The sequence below is a fragment of the Etheostoma cragini genome, chromosome 12 (genome assembly GCF_013103735.1).
Source record: "Etheostoma cragini isolate CJK2018 chromosome 12, CSU_Ecrag_1.0, whole genome shotgun sequence".
Classification (NCBI taxonomy): domain Eukaryota; kingdom Metazoa; phylum Chordata; class Actinopteri; order Perciformes; family Percidae; genus Etheostoma; species Etheostoma cragini.
The window spans coordinates 19,540,814-19,557,171 of record NC_048418.1 but is presented as its reverse complement, the minus strand read 5'-3'; the positions used below and the strand labels follow the sequence as shown (position 1 = coordinate 19,557,171).

General features: G+C 42.1%; 1 protein-coding gene across 3 annotated transcripts in view; it reads left to right on the top strand.

Moving 5' to 3' along the window:
- Nucleotides 1–488: 488 nt before the first annotated feature.
- LOC117953608 (zinc finger E-box-binding homeobox 1-like) overlaps nucleotides 489–16,358 on the top strand; it is an 82,726-nt gene continuing 66,856 nt past the window's right edge. For 2 of the 3 annotated variants that reach the window (XM_034886784.1, XM_034886782.1), the window contains exon 1: nucleotides 489–633. In XM_034886784.1, coding sequence (XP_034742675.1) covers nucleotides 576–633 — 58 coding nt within the window. In that variant the 5' untranslated portion in view covers nucleotides 489–575. Of the gene's footprint in view, nucleotides 634–2,061; nucleotides 2,345–16,358 lie in introns of those variants that run through there. The other variant, XM_034886783.1, reaches the window with a different exon arrangement.

Genomic DNA, 16,358 nt, shown 5'->3' with positions numbered 1-16,358 from the left:
GTATTAACAAGGCCTACATTTTGGTTATAATAAGTAGGTATAATAGGTAACACTTTAATTTCAGGGCTTTAACTTCTAACCGGTAGCCTTAGACCCTAGGCTACAGTGCAGAATTGCTGTGTTTAGCTACTTAAGTAGGCAATATTCTGTGAATATTGATAACTTTAATTTTTCCCTTCAGCTATACTCTTGAGATATATTTCCACCTCTGGAGAAACACCTCACTGTTATAATTTTCATTTCTCCAGCAGTCAGGAGCAGCAGCGCGAGTGGGATTCCCGGGACGATCCTGTTAAAGCGGTAGGACCACCGTTTGGAAACAACTATCAGAGAACACACACACACAAACACACCCATGTGCGGCCAGTAGGAGGGGCCCTGTGCTGAGGTGTTTAAGAAGGTGATGCCGTAAAAGTGGGCCAGTGTGTCGCAAACCAGGTGTTTTTCAAGGGGAAGGTGACGTCGTAAAGCGGACAGGAGAAGGGAGGGGTGAGGAAGAGGAGGGGGAGACAGGAGGAGGGAGGAGGGAGGAGGTGACTGACGTGCGGCTGCGCTTCAGACTCAGCGAGAGGATCATGGCGGATGGCCCCAGGTGTAAGCGCAGAAAACAGGCGAACCCGAAGAGGAGCAGCGGTAAGTCCAAACTCCTCCGTGACCCACTGGGCGAGCAGGGCTGGCAGCCGACGAGCTTTTTACTCGGTAAACTCCTTCGAAAGACTTGTTGGGAGTGAGTTGGACCACGTTTCGGGAGTTTTTGGGTGTTCATATACCAGTGTGGTGGTGTACCGTTATACCTGGTTTGCTTCTCTCTCCGCCTAGCGGTACATAGGTCCGCCTGACAGAGTGAACCGTTATCCGTCAGTTGGGCTATAACAACCCGAGGAGCGCTTGTTAGTTGGCTCGGCTGTGTTATTAGTTGTTGTTGTTTTTTTTACTTTTGCTCTCTTTGTTTCTGCACTTTTCGACCACTTTTCAACCCATTGCAGCACTTGGCGGCAGGTTGCGGGGCTTTCACATAACAACGTGGCCCGTTCAGCGCAGTTTGTAGTTTAGTGTATGATTTTAGGGCGAGGTTGTTGCGGGGTTAGTTTCATGCTAACTTGCTACTCACTCGGCCCAGGACGGTGCAGTTTCTCCCTCTTGTTCAAAATAAATAAACTTAATCTGTATGTTTTCATGTCCGGATGGGAAACCGTGCTGTTGCGTTGAATGCCTGTTTTTTTTTGCATGGGGTTTGGTCTGGTTCACTTCTGCTCCGGTGACGGCAAAAGAGATGGGATGTTTATTTTATCTCCAGTTCAACCCTCCCTGCCACAACTGCAACAGCACATGTCCCCTCAGTTGAGGTAAGAGTGGAAACTGTTTGGTTAATCCTCGTCAAGTAGAATCTGCCAAATGTATCGTTATGCATGCATTTCCTCATTGCCTGGACCAGTTTAGCTTGATTTATTTAGCATTTTTTGTTATTCGGTGTGAGTTTTATGTTACCTGTATTGCAAATTGCCCCTATTTTCTGTTTTCGACTGTTGCTTTTTGCATATGTAAATTCGGTGTTGTGAACCATAAAAAAATGCTCAAAACAGATGTTATTTTTGACTGCATTTTGGGCATATAAGGGAATGTATTTTTTTAGTTTCTAAGCAGAGGTTTCGCGTCACTTCGTCACATGGATTTATAGTACAGGGTATTTGATTGTGAGTGTTGGCATTCTATTTTCTTGATTTTACTTAGTGGTATCTGCTGTGATATAGTTTTAATAGGCTACGTTTATTATCACCTGTAGGGTGTTTATCTCTATTATATCGTACACATTATCTCAGAATAGATGTTTGTGGGATGCGTCTTTCCACACAGTGAGAGTATTTTTGAGTCCACCCGTTAAGAAGTAAAGGATATCAAAATAGATTTTAAGTGTGGGCTGTTAACTTTAAATTGACACAACCCTTTAGAGTCCCTTATTGGACGGTGTCTTACCTGTATTCCCCCCTCTTACATCGTGTTAGCCAATAACTAAAGTAAACCCATTTATTTATATATTTTGAAACACCGTTATGAGGCATTTACTGTGTGTGAGCCGAGGGGCCGGAAAGCACCTTTTTTTTCTCCTGCTGACGACACGACGGTGACTCTGTGCGTCCGTACAGGAGCCATTATCATCACCACCACCATCATCATCATGTTTACCTGAACGCGGATAACGGGGCTGACAAATGGCCTAGAAATAAACAGAAATAACACCTGCGGCTCCCGACCGTTCACGGAACAGTATCTGCTCGCCGTTTCCTAAAGGCTCAGTGTCTCGTGAGGAGCCAGGAAAAACCGCTCCAAATGTCAACTTGTGCAGGTAGAGATGATTTTTTTGTAGTTGTGTTTTTAACCGTGTTCCGTGCCAGCTCGGCGGCATGGATGCTCGCCTGTCTTTCATTCTCGCACGATGTATCTCACCGAAAAGCATTTCTGACCTACTTGTGCATGTTTTATCTCAACCTATTTATATGTGTTTTTTTGTTGTGTGGATCGGTGGCCCTGTTTGGTCGAGTGCACTCCGCAGCTTTGTGTGAGTGTGCACAGCAGACGAGTGGTGCACAAGGTGGTCATTGCTGTTATCCCCCCAAACTGTGTGCAGTAACAGCGCTTTACATGGCTCACCGTTAAACCTCTCGTTTCCATCTATTGTGTTGCGGTAATTCGTTATACAATTTCCTGGGCGCTGGTAATGGCGGTCACTCAGTACCATTACTGCAGTGAAGGCGGGGTTGCTGCTTTTTTTCCTGGACCGGAGACAGCCAGGTATACGCAAGGTGATGCAACACCTTATAAAGGTGTATTTAAACAGCTTTACCCCCGTGAAATCCATGCAGTATAAAGCTTTTGATACTTGATAGGAATATCCCTGAATGTCTCGTTTCCTTTTAATTCCCAAAGATATAACGTTAAATGGGATTACAATGTGAAAGGAGCGCGTCCGTGTAACGGGGCGCGCAATCAAGATGGCAAAATGTGGTGTGATTTAGTGCGCACCGCTCCCATCTGCTGCAAGTAGAACTCATCTGCGGCTCCTGCTCCCTTTCATTTCCCCACCAATATAATTCAAACAGAGCCTTTTGTATTAGTTCATCCCACATGACACAGACTCACTGCTTACTGCTTTGGATTTTCCTTCTGAACATTAGCCTGTGCTAACAGGCCATGACCTCAGTGTGTCATCACCATGATGTAGCAAACATCAATGCTGGTACATCAACTACACTTCACTGTCACAAAAAGCTTTCATTTGTTTTTAACAGTGCACATATGTGCACAGAAATGCCAGTCTTACAGTGGACAAATGTATTATAATGTGAGAAAACAGACTGTAGATGGGCCTTTTCTCATAATAATTTTTATTCTTCAGATGATGTTAGACACATTTCAGCCCTCTGAGGCAAATTTGTGATTTATGATATTGGGCTATAATAATATTTACAATTTCACAGTACACATTTAAATGACTTTTTAAACCAATTAATCACGCATTTTCCCCAAAATTATTTAAAATGTCTGATAGTTAAAATGCCAAATTCCAAGACCAACAGTTTTAAAGCAGCAAATCCTCCCATTTGAGAAACAGTAACCATAGAATGTTTTGCTTTATTGCATTGGAAATGACAAACAACTTATTGATTAACAAAATAGCCAATTTATACCCTACAATAATGGATTAAGTTTAAGCTCTCCTCACACTTCACATATCCCAGGGACCCATCTCCTCTCCTGACTTGAGAGTTTAACTGAATCTTGTTTATTATTATGGATAAGGGTGTGACAAGGTTATAAGGCAAAACATTACACCGATTTGTACAGTGGCACCCAAATGACATCACATTCGACAAAGATTTATATTATTTATATTAAGGAAGACTGACAGCTGTAGTGTACATGGTCAGTACCAGTTGAGCGTCATAAACAATATATGTGTGAAGGGCACACTCATACCTACCACTGATTCTCTCCAAACCACAGTGTCAGAGTTGGCATTGAATTTTACTGTGTGGTTTTAGTTACACATTGCACACTTATGTTTTAGTGAACCAGAACCGTTAACAAAATCCTTAGCAGATTGTTATCAGGATGAGACGATTGGCAGTTCCTGCTTGTTAAAGGCAGAAAATAAATCTACTTCCAGTTCAGGTCATTTAAGATAAAAATTCTCTTTGGTGCAGTAGTTCAATGTTTTTAATGCATGAGTGCTGGCAATCAGGTGTTAACATCCATCTCTTCATACCTATAAAACCTTTTTTTTATTTTGTCATTTCCTGTAGTTATGATCTCATTCATAATGAGCCAGTTTGCTTGGGAGGGGACTCATAGTCAGGTGTGTGTGCTGATTTTGTGCGCCACCCAAGTTTATATGACATTGACATTGTTCTCCCCTATCTAAACATCTTACCCTAGACTGCCTGCTGTTAATGCTGGCTGACAGTCACTGGGCCTTGCTCTGTGTCTTAACAGAGAAGATTTCCTACCAGGCCACGCCACTGTAAACCCGCTGCTATAAAAGCCAGTAAATGTACAGTGTCATTGGGCTACATGCCTGCAGTGAGCCTCATCAGCTTCAACTGTTTTCTTTCTGTACTTGTTTATGCCTAAATTAAACACTTTGCAAATAAAGCTGTTTTTTTTACTGCATAGAGAAAGTGATGGCGCCCCCAAAAGAGGTTTTAGCCAGCGCCAAAGGAAAATAATGAGTGCTGACAAGCCAGCTAACCTATACCATATAGCATAATAATTAATCAAACTGGACTGGGGCTGGGGTTTTCCCTGGTTCAGAATGGGCCTTTGGGGAAAAAGGCCCATTGAGCTAGGGAAACTTACACGTTAGACTTTAGATTTGAGGGAGTTGTAGCAGCATGCATAGTACATGAAACAGTTATTCCTGTGCTTTAGAGTCATTATATACTGACATTCTTGCAAAGAAAAAATAAGAGGAGAAATGGGGAAATTGTTTTTATTTTAGGTCTGTGGTGAACTTGTCCTTAGCTCCGTATGTCGGTGCTCTGCAGTTCTTCTGCAAATGGCAGATGTTGGTCCTCCATGTTGCTACTGCCACTTTGGTAGTGGCTTTGTCATCCAACGCCTTTCCTCTTGCCCCAAAGTGCTCCGTGTTTGTGTGTGTGTGTGCGCGCTCTCAGCTGGGCTGTAATCTTACACAGCAATTTAAGGACTAGAGGAATGCAGCCTGGTGTTAACATACCTTGCTAGGATAAACACAGCAGCATGAACTGCTCATACCTCCAAGCCTGCCAGGGCCCAGGCCTTTACCTGTACATGTAAATTCAGTCTTAAAGCTGGCCAATATGTCAATATCGTGATACGACACAATACATTGTATTAGATTTTGGATATCGTAATATGGCATAAGTGGTCTCTTTTCCTGGTTTTAAAGGCAAGTGATGTCATTTTCTGAACTTACCAGAAAGTTTTAACTGTTCTATTATTAGCCTTTACCCACTTAGTCATAATATCCACAATACTTATCAAAAATCTCATTGTGTAAATATTTGATGAAAGCACCAGTATAGTAGTATATGTTGCAGTATCAACATTAAGGTATTTGGTAAAAGATCTTGTGATATTTGGTTTTCTCCAGTCTCACCAAATTGTGTGTTATGTGCATCCTTAAGGCTCAACACATGATTAACACATTTCCTTTCTCAAACTATTTCCAAAGTTGAATCCAACATTGACACATGTCAATGTGTGCATAGACAAAAACGGTGATCCACTTAGAAAACAGAAATGCTCCATAGCACTAAGAGAGGCTGAAAACTTCCCTTTGGAGTTTTTGGCCTCTCTTATGGCGTTTTTCCACTGCTGGTAACAGCTTGCCTCGGCTCGCCTCGGCCCGCCTCGGCCCGCCTCGGCCCATTATACTTCCGTTTTCCAGTGCAGATTGAGTAAAGCCTCAGCGTGGCTGGTCACTATAGCAACGCGTGATGACGTAATTTTCAGCGCGGGTCACAACAGCACGTCGGCTACTCGCCGCAGCCAGAAGAAATGTTTTGTTTCAAAAGAAGCTGAAGGAAGCGACAAAAATCACCGCTAAAAAAAACAGTAGTTTGGGAATACTGACGGAGTTCAGACGTCGACATGACTGTTCTTCGCCGACACAAAAGGGTAAGTTAAGTTTCCTGGTAACGTTAGCTAAAATTTGCATGTGTTCAGCGTCGCAGTCAGTATTTACTATTCGCTATATAAAGTACATGAACGTTAGCAACCATGATTACACACCAACATGTTTGCTGTGTACTGTTTGTGTTTCAGAGCATTCACGCTTTGCAAAACCGCCGCTGCAGACCGTCTGGTGTGTGACGTCCGACCGGTGAAATCTCTGGCTCTGACCTGCTGGTCTTCGTATAATCTTTATGAGAGTCACGGACAGGCTTATGACAACGACTGGGATGCATCTGGGCCAGCAGAGCCGGGGGGACACTGTCACGGGGTGCAGAGGAAGAAGACAGGGAAGTTTGGGAGGGTTTGATGCACTACTTGAAAAGCTAAACAAAAACTTTTGTTATATATTTTGTCTTGTTTTTTAAAGTAACAGTGTGCAATATTGGAAACGACATGAAGCCGCTAGTAGCCCGAACCGTTGAAAAGTGAGAATAGGGCAGAAAGTGGATAATCTGTCGGTGTCCGGCTTCATTTGTTTTAAATGTCCCGTTTGTTCTGAAAACACACTCCACACTCTTGTTTGCTAAAAACGCAGTCATAAGTGACGACCAACCAGTAGTCTGCAGGTTTCCACGTCACCTTTTGGGCTCGCCTCGGCTCGCTTGGAACCTCGACTGAGGTAGTACTAAAAAAAGTACCTGGTAGCAGGTCCCAGGGACTTTTTTTCGTAATGGAAAACCAAAAAAAGCGAGTAGACCCGAGGCGAGTCGAGTAGATACCACGCAGTGGAAAATCGCCATTAGTGCTATGGAGCTTTTCTGTTTTGGTGCCGGTGCCGGTTCTAAAGCGGATGCTGTGCTACAATGTTTTTAATACTTTATAATAATCCTAAAGCGAGTCGCTTGTTTAAATTGCAGATGGACAGTACGTTTGGAGCATTTTCACTAGATGTGACGGTGGCGCATCAACAGACAAGTGTAGTGTTTATCAGAGCTTTCATTGACGCTGTTCACTGACGGCTTGTACATTTTATCAGGTCAGGGAAACAGACATTTTTTTATATAAACATGCGTTGGATGACTATTTTAAGGGAATACTCTGGTCTCTTTGGTGATATGCTCTTTGATCAGCTGGCTGTTGTTTGATGCGCTGAGATGAGTAGCATTTTCTCTGAGTGTGTGTCTGGTATTTAATCAGCACTCCTCTCTAGATGTTGAGGCTGTAATGCCTTGCTTGATGTGCAGGCAAGCTTTGCATCATCTAAGAAGAACTAGGTCTGCACATTATATTGTTTTTTACTTGTCATCTCAATATCAGGCGCAATATACAGTACACATTGACACAATAGACACATAAAAGATTTTTTGTGTAAGTTTTAAGAAAACAGAGTAGAAATCATTATAAAACTGCACATTGCGTCATTCTTTTTTAAGTGGTGTCTTTTATATTCAATACAGTTTTCAAATTTTCAATAAAAGAATGTTGGAAATGATTTGTTTTGAATTCAACAAGCAGTTTGTTGTATTTTAAAAGAATAAGGAAAGCAGCAGAAAGGTAGAACTGAGTACATTTAAATACCGGTTTATATACCGCAAGCAATATCATTATCGCGATATTCAACAACGTTCTCACATATAGCATGTTTTCTTGCATGGCCCTACAACTAAGCTTATAGACCATGGTACATCGTGGCAACGTACAATCACAGACCGGTAAAGGACTCTTTGTGTGAACGATAGGTGCCCCAGTAACAGCTGTCTACAGAGCAGAGGAGTCATGGGAGGGTCCTGCCCCTATGATATTATTTAGCATTTCTGTGGAACAGGCCTGGCTGTAGACTACACTCTTAGTCTGATAACAAATAATAGATGTTATTATCCAACATGCTATTATGTTTATCAAAAGTTATTTATTTTACGAAGGACTACTTTTTTTTTTTTACCTTACCTTATATATTTTAATGTAATGTGAACATTTATGCACAACATGTGAGCCTTTGGTGTGTTTTTAAGGAGTCAGATGGAAATGGTCCTGTGTGCTATTAGAGGTGGTTGTTTTCAACAGTGAGCTGCTAATTGATCCATGAACATTGGCCATCCATGTTACTTTATCCTTGTGCTAAAGAGCCTGGAGCTGTGTATGTGTGTGTGTGTGTGTGCCCTCGTTGTTTCCCTTGCAATAAAGGCCTGTGGAATGACAAAGCACTACAGGATGTCTTTAGCGTGTCAGCATTACCCCTCCCATTGCCTTTTATGGTCCAGAGGGGGAGGTGCGTCAGGGCTACTGATGCTGCTGCTGTGACTAATTGAGTAGTGTGGTTGAGTGTGTGTGTGTGTGTGTGTGTGTGTGTGTGTGTGTGTGTGTGTGTGTGTGTGTGTGTGTGTGTGTGTGTGTGTGTGTGCACGCGCACAAGAGAGAGTATGTGTTTTGGGTTAACATCAAGGTGGTAAAATGCCACTTTCCCCCTGGCTTTGCATAACAACAGAGACCTGCTTGTTTGGATTTACATGCATTAACATGGTTGGAGAAAAAAATCAGCGGTTCCCGCTGACGCTGTTGCGTTTCAATTAGATGACGTCGGCCGATAGAGGCACCTTGACAGATCGGGGATGGAAAGTTGAGGTAGATGACTAAATACAGCCTAATAAAAGGCATACGCATCATCTTTAAGTGTGTTTAAACAATATACACGCCCCCCCCCCCCCCGATTAAAAAGAGTCAGAGAGTCTGGATAATGTTTGGTCAACTTTCATTATTATTGTATAACTAAGTAGCCTACAAAATAAACAGAAGAAAGTAGCCTGAATCCTACAACAAATGCTTACAAACATTAGCCAGCACAGACATGCCTGTTGCCATGCAGGTGTGATAAGCCCACTGCAATGCACACTCAACATGAGCACTATTTATAGTCGAGGCGGACAGGAAATGGCATGCTGCCCTCTAATTTGATATGAAACCGAGAGCAACAAATTGTGTCATTCAGGCTAAACTGCGCCAACGAGGCTAAATAAATCTGAAACGTGGCAATGTGGCTTCTGAAACTTAACACTCAAAGTTGTTTGCATCACCAGTGGTAACAAAGTAGGTCTTGGAAGATAGCTCCCACCACCCCACCCTCGCCGTCTTTTCACAGGTCAAAGGTCAATGGAGCAGCCCTTGAGCTGTGTTAGAAAAACACATGAGCCACATGTGCTAAGAAGCACTGTGGCAGTGAAGATGCACAAAGATGCCTAGTACAGTTTCAGTGCTTGGCATATTTTCTCTGTGTGCTGTGTAAAGATTACCCTAAAGCACACATGGGAATTATATTTTTGCGTAAAATCTCCACTTTGTAGTTGGCTGGCATTATAATCCAATACTTGATCCATGTTTAGGCTGCAGAAATGGGTCTTGTCACACATCCAAGACTCCAATACATTAAAAATGTTCACCATAATGTCAGATCACAGAAGAGCTTTCTGAATGATTTGAAAGTAAATTGCTGCCATTTGTCCTTGTAAATTAATTAAATACATTCACAGTTAAAACTGATTGTGCCCCGAAAAATGTAACCCGTCACAGATATGTGCCATGCTAAGAAGGAAGAGCTCCAAAGAGTGGAAGAAAGAAAAATCCAGTTCCTTTATAGTCTGCTTTGATGAATTAAAATAATAAGGTGAAGCCAAATCCTGTTCGGAACTCACAATGCCATTTCAAATTAATGTCATGAAGACAGAGTTTGCTCACTGCCACCTACGCTCAAAACAAAACCAAATGTGGAACCAGAACTGAAATCCACCTCCAGGGCCACTGGTGCATATAATCTCAGAGGAACTGCCAAAACTCTTACAGTATTATCACATTTCTTAAATGTGGCCTAAGCCATTTCCACGAGTAACCTGCTCTGCTGTGGCCTTTTATCGTTCCCATTAAAGCATCTGAATATTTATGTATTCAAAAGGCTCCCTGAACAGCTAGCAGCTAAAACTTTAAGCATCCCAACTCACACCGTGGATCTATTAATGCATTTGCACCTGTATTTAATGAATGTGATTTAATTTTTTATATGTTTATACGTGTGGTAGGATTGTGTGGGTGTGGTGTGTGCATTCAGGCCAGTGTGTGTCCAAAGAAAGAGTCCCATTCAAAGTCCTGTGTGGATGGGGGGAGCACTCTTTCGCACTCAGCCGGTGGGAAACTCCTTTCCCTCTCCTTTGGTGGTGCTACAATTTGCATATCCTACCATCCCCTACCATTCTCTTTTTTTCTCCCACTGCCTGAGAAGCAGAACAGACCGGCTCCTTTGAGCTCAGAAGAAATCATTGAAAACTCAGCCCAAAGCTGTTGTAGGCCTCCAGGCACTACACCAAACCACAGCCACGGATGTTTTACAGTAGAGACTAAGTCTAGCCGTAATCCCACGCACGTTGTCATTGAAGTGCAGTGCCTGTGATAGGCTTCCCGCTTTTATTCGCTTCCAATTAAAACTGGGACACACCTCTAAGGTAAACCAAAAAACAAACAGGTGTAGGGAAGCAGAAACAAAAAGAAGCGTAATGCTGAGGGCGCATGTGTTGCTCACCTGGTAGAGCGTGCGCTCATATATAGAAGTTTATAGAGTACGCAGCGGCCTTGGGTTCAACTCTGTCCTACAGCCTTTCCTGCATGTCATTCTCACTCTCTCTCCCCTTTTTCTTCAGCTGTCCTATAAAATAAAGGCCTAAAAATGCCCCAAAAAATAATCTAAAATAAATGTGGTGCTGAGAAGAGAGGAGGAGATTAATAAAATGGAAAAAAGAAAAGAAAAGTGAAACAGTAGAAAGTTAAAGCCCAGCATTACAACCTCTGTGTTTGTCCCTGTACTGAAACATTGTTCATCTCAGTAGCCGTGTGTGTCATTCAGTCACAGAATAATACAGAGCTTAAACGTTGAATTACTGATTAGTTTATTGCCAGAAAAATAATTTATATTTTTGTAATTGTTCAAGCAAAAATCGTAAACATTTTCTAGTTTTCACTTCTCAGTTGTGAGGAACATTTTGGGGTTTAGGAAGACAATTCAAGTTAAGTCACTTGTTGAAAGTAAGTGCAATTCACTGTAATTAGTGATCTTGTCACTTATGAATTGGAAACCAATGTTTTAAGACTATTATAATGGAATTGGTTAGATTTCTACAGTCTGTGCTGTCATGACCAGGTTACTATTGGAAAATAAATATAATCTACAATTAGAGATGTTCCGATTCCGATACCAGTATCGGAAATACCTCCGATACTGCCGAAAATGCTGGCATCGGTATCGGCGAGTACTGCAGTTCAGGTACCGATCCGATACCACATAAACTATTATAAATAGGAATCTATTAACTGGTTAGCTCCGTTAACTGTGACACAGTTCTTCTTCGCCGCTCTTAAAATAGTTGCGCTGCTGTTTTAGAGGGGCGAAGAAAAATTGATCACCTAACGCCTCCTTAAAACAAGCTAACGTTAGCGCATCATGTTGGCAGTTTGGCAGTACTTTACAGTGGATGTTCCCACTGGTAAGACAGCGACATGCAGTTTGCCAGGTTGTAAATATATCTCCGGAACTGCGCTACCCAAATTATACGAGACAGTTAGGGAACACGTTTCGTGTATGCTGAAAAACGTGCATGCAGTCAGCTTTACCACGGACATTTAGCGCTCCGACGTTTGGCCCATGTCTTTGCTAAGTGGGTGGACAGAGAGTCAAAATTTACCCCTCGTGCTTCACGCCACCGATTTCCAAGGGTCACTTACTGGCACATTAATTGCCGAAGCAATTGAGGGGATGCTAGTAAAGTGGAAAATCCCAAAGTCCAACGTTCATGTTGTTTTGCGCGACAACGCTAGCAACGAGAAGAAAGCCAAGGACGAGATGGATGTACTAAGTTTGCGGTGCTCCACACATACTCTCCAACTGGGGGTGCATGAAGGACTACTGTCACAGAGAAGTGTGAGTGATGCATTTTACAATATTGTCGCTGCACTTTAAATTTTATACTGTTCTATTTAAAAATAAATGACTTCCATTTGCTGTATTAATTCATGTTTTACAAAGTGTTAAATCTGAGCCAGGCCTTACCACAATGATAATAATATCACAGTCATGCATGTGCAGCATGATTTTTTTTTTTTTTTTTAAACACACTGGTGTCTGTACTCGGTATCGGCCGAGACCCACAGCTCAAGTATCGGAATCGGTATCGGGAGGTAAAATATGGTATCGGAACATCTCTATCTACAATAGCACTGCATATTTACTAAAGTTGTACTCTTTATACCTTTTAAAGAGTTTTATACTCAATTGTCTCTTCACAGGATTCTGATTATTTTCATAGGCACATTGTGTTTTAAAATAGCTAAAAGAGCCAGAGCGAGCTTTGAGGAACCAAAGCTACATAAAACCAACGAATTATTGGAAGCTTCCAAATCAATTTTGATTGAATAAAGCTAAAGTAGGAGCAGGGGAGGCAACCAACCTCCCAACAGCCTCAGCGGTGTCAGGAGACATAAATCATGAGCGATGGACAGGTGGGTAAGGAGGGGCCGGGACTCAGTATCCATATAGGATCCTACATCAGCATTCAGTGCCGACGGCGGCACAGCTCTGAATCTAACTTATTTTGCATTAGTAATAAGCATCACAATGTGATTATATATTACATAAATGTTATATCTGTAAAATAACAGACTAAGTGAGCCGCTATTGGCTGACAGGTCGTGCGTAATTTACTGCCGCGTTAAGACCAGAAACAGGAGATCCAACTTCAGTTGGGGATGGGGGAGGTGGAACAGCACACGTTGTGTTTGTTCACTACAAAGTTCATGCACTTTTTTGGGGTAAGGAGATGAGACATGGCTGGGTTAGTCTTAAAGAAAAACTAAAACTGCGCAAATATGGCAACATTTTGGAGTTGAAGCCGAAAAAGCCCCCGACAAAACGAATCAACGAGGTATTTAGAGTTTATAGACACGTCTCTGCTGGTTGCTATCACCTGTGATACAGACACCAAGTGGACTGCCGTCACCCCCCTTCCTTCTGCAGTCGCCCCTCTTCCGCACAGAAGGAGGGGACGGGATGAGAAGGAAGGAGGGGCGAGCTAGTCTTGATTTTTTTTTTAAATACTTCAACAACAAGTAATGTCCCCCAACATCGCTTAGAGAACCGTTAAACCCAACACTTTTTCCTCATTGTTTTCTGAGTTTTGGTCAAATAGATGAAGATGTCAACTTGGGCTTGGGAAAATTAGATGCACATTTTTCACTATTTAAAAAAATAATCATTAATTGCAGGGCACTGATTGATCCGCTCATGGGCAGTGTTGCTAACATCATTCGATTTGCTCAGATATGAAATAATGTGTGTGGCCCATCTCAAAATGATTGGACTGTAAACGACGCACCACTTAGCTGTGGTTCTATTTACGTTCTATTTGCAGTTTCTCTGAATTTATTGTTATGTTATATTCATTTCATACCTGGGCAGAGACAGAGCGGCAGCCTCTTTGTTTTTTCCTCTCTTTTAGCATGCAGGACAGAGGGTGAGTAACGGAAATGGAACAGAGGATTTGATTAGAAGCTGAGCAGGGATGTGCAGTGTGGATTCTCTCTCTCTGTGTCTCTTCTCCATCCTGTGTCCTGTTGGCTTGATGGGGTGTGTATTGAGCAAGGCTTGTAAAAAAGGCAGAGGAGGTGGAAGACACCTCTTGCTTGCAAACATAATATCCAGGTCTATTCCAATCCATTAACAAAACTGTCAGTGTAGATTTAGATTTGTTCGTTGATATTGATAGGAGTTGTCTTTTTTCTTAAAACCTTGCACGGTCGGGTGAAAGAGAGAGCTGCTGAGGCTGAAAGGCAGTGTTGTTATTGAATTACAGGTGATGGCGGCTGCTAATTGGGCCCTCCAGAGGTTGTGTGTGTTTTTGTGTTTGGTGTGAGTGTTTGTGTCCGGCTCAAGGGGATGGAGAGTTGATGAAGCTGTTAGGGTAAAGTGCGGGGCCCCAGTGCGCTCCCTGAGTGCTGTGCTTTGGAGGCTGCGCTGTCCCTGTGGAGGAGCGCTAATGGAGGCCACCCCGCCCTGATGAATTACACCCAGACAGGAAGGTTGAATGGAGGGATGGCGGAGCCAAGGGGGTGATGCCGCTGTAATTGAGACATCTGCTGGGCGAGAAGAGTGCTTGCCTTTTTGATGAGTTGTAGGCATGAAGCAACATGTTTGCACCGTAGTTGTGACAATAACCGCATCACCACGCACACCAGGGCTCCTGGCAGCACGGCCCAGCCTGAGAGTTATATCTGAATACATGGTATTCTACTATCGCTGCTTCATGGCACACAACAGTGACTCAGCCTTTTAACTAGTCCGTGAAATCGTAAACATGTGATGCTTGACATCAGATCTCTGGGAACATCCAGTTGTGTTTTATGTCTACTGCTGTAGTAGTTTGGAATAAATAGAAGAAGTACAAGAAGCTAATCAAAGTTAAATTTATTATATGATAATACTAGTTTAGGTAATTTATCAAGCAAAAATACGAAATATTTACAGATACCTGCATCTCATATGTAAAGAATTGCTGTTCACCTAATTGCAAACTACTGTAAATATACTTAGGTAGAGAATAGATATCGGACAAAACAAACTCATGTAAGATGCCAATTTAGGCTCTCAGTTCTCAACTTGTCATGCTCTTTTTCACACATTATTGTTAATACTTTTTTGTAGAGTCATGACTTTGAGTTGATGGAGCTCTTTCATATTGGATTGCACCTAGTAATTGCCTTCCAGGTAAATCATTTTCCAGGGAAAGTATTTGGCACTGTGTTATGTGTGATTTCTGGTGTTATTTATGTCTATCTTTGGGTAAGATAATGGCAACAGCACCAGAAGATATGGGGTTTCATTTCCTTGTGTGGTTTCAAAATGACACAAGTAATCCATTAGTTCTATGACACACAGCAAATCTGCCTTCTCAATCAGTTTTTTGTTTAGTTAATTGAAGATCTGTTGGTTTGACTGTTTAAGAATACAAGCAATTTAAAAAACGTTTCCTCCAGATATTGATTTTTCACATTTTATGACATTTTATAAACCATGTGATTAGCAGATTCATTGAGAAAATAATCAGCAGATTAATCGATGATGAACATGGTCACTAGCTGCAGCTCTAGCCTAGTAGACCAAATCTTATTGTATAGCTGCCCCCTTTTTCATTGCATTTTTTATTATCACATCAAATTTGCTTTCCCTGTGTTATTGTTATTCTTTGTTCTGCTGAGCATTCAGGATCTCTGCTGTTACTGCCACCGTGCTTATCCACTTTGGGAGGTTTTTGTTGATCAAAGCAGTTTTGGCATTGATATTGCCGCTGCGGCGTGATCGCTGAGGTGTTGGCTGTTCAGTCAGCGAGAGATGTGAAAAAAACAAAAAACACGCCACTGCGGGCTTTCTCATCGTTTTTTGTCTGTGTTTGCCTCTGCCGTTGAAAAACCTGGGTGTGTGTGTGTGTGTGTGGGTGGGGGGGTGGGGTGGGGGGGTCTCTCTGCAGGGGGTCTATGTGCTATCTTTACACCTGCAGAGGTAAACTGTCATTTTTACTATGCACAGTCAAACCACATAACCAGGCGTGATAGGTTACAGTTAATCTTAGCAGCTTATTGTCATGACACAAATGTGACAGCATTCAAATAATGGAAAGTTCTGTCTATGGACGGTTAGGCTGAATCCCATCTTACCTCTACCCCTTACCCCTAGCCCTTGAAACCAAGTCGTAAGGGTGAAAACATACCCATATGAAATGGGACAACACTTAGTTACATCACCATACAGTATTGATCACAAACTTCCAAGATGCCGTCTGCAAGTGGGTCTATGTCAATTGTGTGAGTTTTGACAACCGTTGTCATTTGAATTTATACATTTTATAGTTATTTTATGTTCACTTTGGTGGTGCAAATGCAGATGTTCTTAGGTCTATTTGCAATACACATGTGTATACACACACATGGTGCCTTATGTCTGTTTCAGTTATTGTTTTGAATGTCATTGATGTTCAGAAAAACGTTTTGTTAACAGAAATCTGTCTTTATTGCCCAATAAATTAAACAGGCAAAAACATTACATAACATACAGTGGGTACGGAAAGTATTCAGACCCCTTTAAATTTTTCACTCTTTGTTTCATTGCAGCCATTTTCCAA